Here is a 2,500-nt window from a genome sequence, read left to right on the forward strand (position 1 = left end):
ACTTTGAATAAAATCTCTCTCAGTTCTCCCTATTTTCACCCAAGTCGTTAAAGTATAATTATTAGAATTTTTTGCTTCCTGATGTCAAAACCACGGAAGTTATGACAAGTTTATTTGCATAATAATTGGCGTTTCATATCAGTGCAGCGTTGCCACTGTATCGCCAGTCATCAGTCCGTTTCCTCTCAGCAGTGAATCGTGGAACGAATCTAATTAATTTGTCGGAAAATCTATAGATCTTACCCCCACCCCCCCACCCCACCCCATGTAAAATAAAGAGAGAAAACAAAACAAAAACCAAAAAACCAAACGCAAAACCAAACAAACAAAGTCACTCACTTCCGAAGAAGATCATGATAATGTCATCTATGAGGAAGGATATGGTGGCCATGACGGTGCCCAGGATGAACAGGAACACCCAGTCTTCTCCGAGGCGGGCGAAGGTGTGGTCCCATATCGGTCTGCGGAAAGAGGGGGGGGAGCGATTAATTCATGGGAATGGCAGATTGTACATAAGCAGGCGGCCATTGTGGTAGAGTGGTTGTAAATGTGGTGGTGGTCTGTTGTGTTGTAATGGTGGTGATGGTGATGCGGATAGTGGCGGTGATGGTGGCAGTAATTGCGATGGTGATGACAGTGGTGGTGATAATGGTAGTGGTAGTGGCAGTGGTAATGGTGGTAATGGCAGTGGTTGTAATAGTGACAGAAAGGGTGTCGGTGGTTGTGATGTTGGGAACAGTGGAAATGATGCTAAAAATCATGATTAACTGAACTAGAGACAAAAATCAGTTATAGTAAATTTAATTGGACATCTTGGCATTATTTGAATATAGAAAGGGAGACGAAAGAACAAGTGAAACGACGAAACAGAGAAATCGAAATAAGATTATAGATAGACAGAGAAAAATAAATAGGAAAATGGAAATAGATACAGACAGAAATACTTTTACCAGCGTTAATACACGAGAATGATTACCTTCTCGTTACTTTAAACACATCAATAAAATGCCATCTTCCTTCAAGTGTCTTTTGGAAATCTGGAAAATAAAGTCTAAAAACATAACATAAAACAAGGCAAGACAAGACAATAAAATGTAATATAAAGCATAATCTAACCTACAATATAAATCATGATATAAACGATAATACAACATAAAATGCACTTATAATATAATGCAACACAATACAATATAATATGAATTAAAATAATTAAAAAAAAAATAGAATAGATCAGAATAAACAACACAAAACAAAACAAAAACAGAGCAAAATGGGTCCAAAAAGTGAGGCCGGGCAGAACCCAAGTGAGAATTCGGCCAATCTCGGAAATTGCTTTTCTGTCTTGCAAGAAACACAGCCGCCCTCCTCGCTGCTGCTGCTGCTGCTGCTGTTCCTTCCGAGGCCGAGCTAAACTTGTTAACTTTTCCTCTTGTCTCATTTGAGTCTTGGAACCCCATTTTCTCTCTCTCTCTCTCTCTCTCTCTCTCTCTCTCTCTCTCTCTCTCTCTCTCTCTCTTTTTTTTTTTTCTTTTTTTTGCGTGTGTGTGTGTGTTGGGGGGGGAGTTACATAAGTGTTACATAAGGGTGTGAAAGGATCGGCAAATATGGCTACGTTTTAGACAGCAGTGGGGTGGGGGAGTCAGTGTTACATAAGGGTGTGAAAGGAACGGCAAATATGGCTACGTTTTAGACAGCAGTGGGGGGGGGGGGGAGGGGTCAGTGTTACATAAGGGTGTGAAAGGATCGGCAAATCTGGCTACGTTTTAGACAGCAGTGGGGGGTGGGGGGTCAGTGTTACATAAGGGTGTGAAAGGAACGGCAAATATGGCTACGTTTTAGACAGCAGTGGGGGGTGGGGGGGTCAGTGTTACATAAGGGTGTGAAAGGATCGGCAAATATGGCTACGTTTTAGACAGCAGTGGGGGGTGGGGGGGTCAGTGTTACATAAGGGTGTGAAAGGAACGGCAAATATGGCTACGTTTTAGACAGCAGTGGCCATAGAGGGAAAATAACCGGAGTGCGTCCATTCCACTACGACATTCGGGATCAAAATAAAGCTTACGACTGAACACAAGGAATGTTTTTCTATTTTCCACAATGATCAAATTAAAGCTTACGACTGAACACAAGGAATATTTTTCTCTTTTCCACAATTTGTGCGACTGTACCAACCATCGCAGACGCAATCCATGACAGAACCAGTTTAATCTTCTAGATTTATGAAAGCAAAAAATCTTATACATATTAATTAATTTAGTCCTCTAACTATCTATCTGTCTGATGTATGTTTGCTTGCTTGCTTGCGTGTCTGTCTCCCTATTTACCCTCCCTTATCTACCTATATTACATAAATAAATAAACAGCATGCATTTATAATCAATGTAATACCAAAACTAACAAATGTACAGAAAAAAACCCAGCAACTTGGATGATGAAATACAAGCCGCATCATTTCAGTAATTCGAATCCGAAAAAAAAGGAAAAACTCGATTTTTTTTTT

At 40.3% G+C, this 2,500-nt stretch overlaps 1 protein-coding gene across 10 annotated transcripts in view; it reads right to left on the minus strand.

Annotated features, from left to right (window-relative positions):
* The window catches only part of LOC113803559 (chloride channel protein 2), a 215,969-nt gene that overhangs the window by 28,004 nt on the left and 185,465 nt on the right, over positions 1-2,500 (minus strand). For all 10 annotated transcript variants that reach the window (XM_070136976.1, XM_070136974.1, XM_070136977.1 and 7 more), the window contains one exon: positions 340-461. In XM_070136976.1, coding sequence (XP_069993077.1) covers positions 340-461 — 122 coding nt within the window. The remainder of the gene's footprint in view (positions 1-339; positions 462-2,500) is intronic.

The sequence above is a fragment of the Penaeus vannamei genome, chromosome 22, assembly GCF_042767895.1.
Source record: "Penaeus vannamei isolate JL-2024 chromosome 22, ASM4276789v1, whole genome shotgun sequence".
In the NCBI taxonomy this organism is placed as follows: Eukaryota; Metazoa; Arthropoda; class Malacostraca; order Decapoda; family Penaeidae; genus Penaeus; species Penaeus vannamei.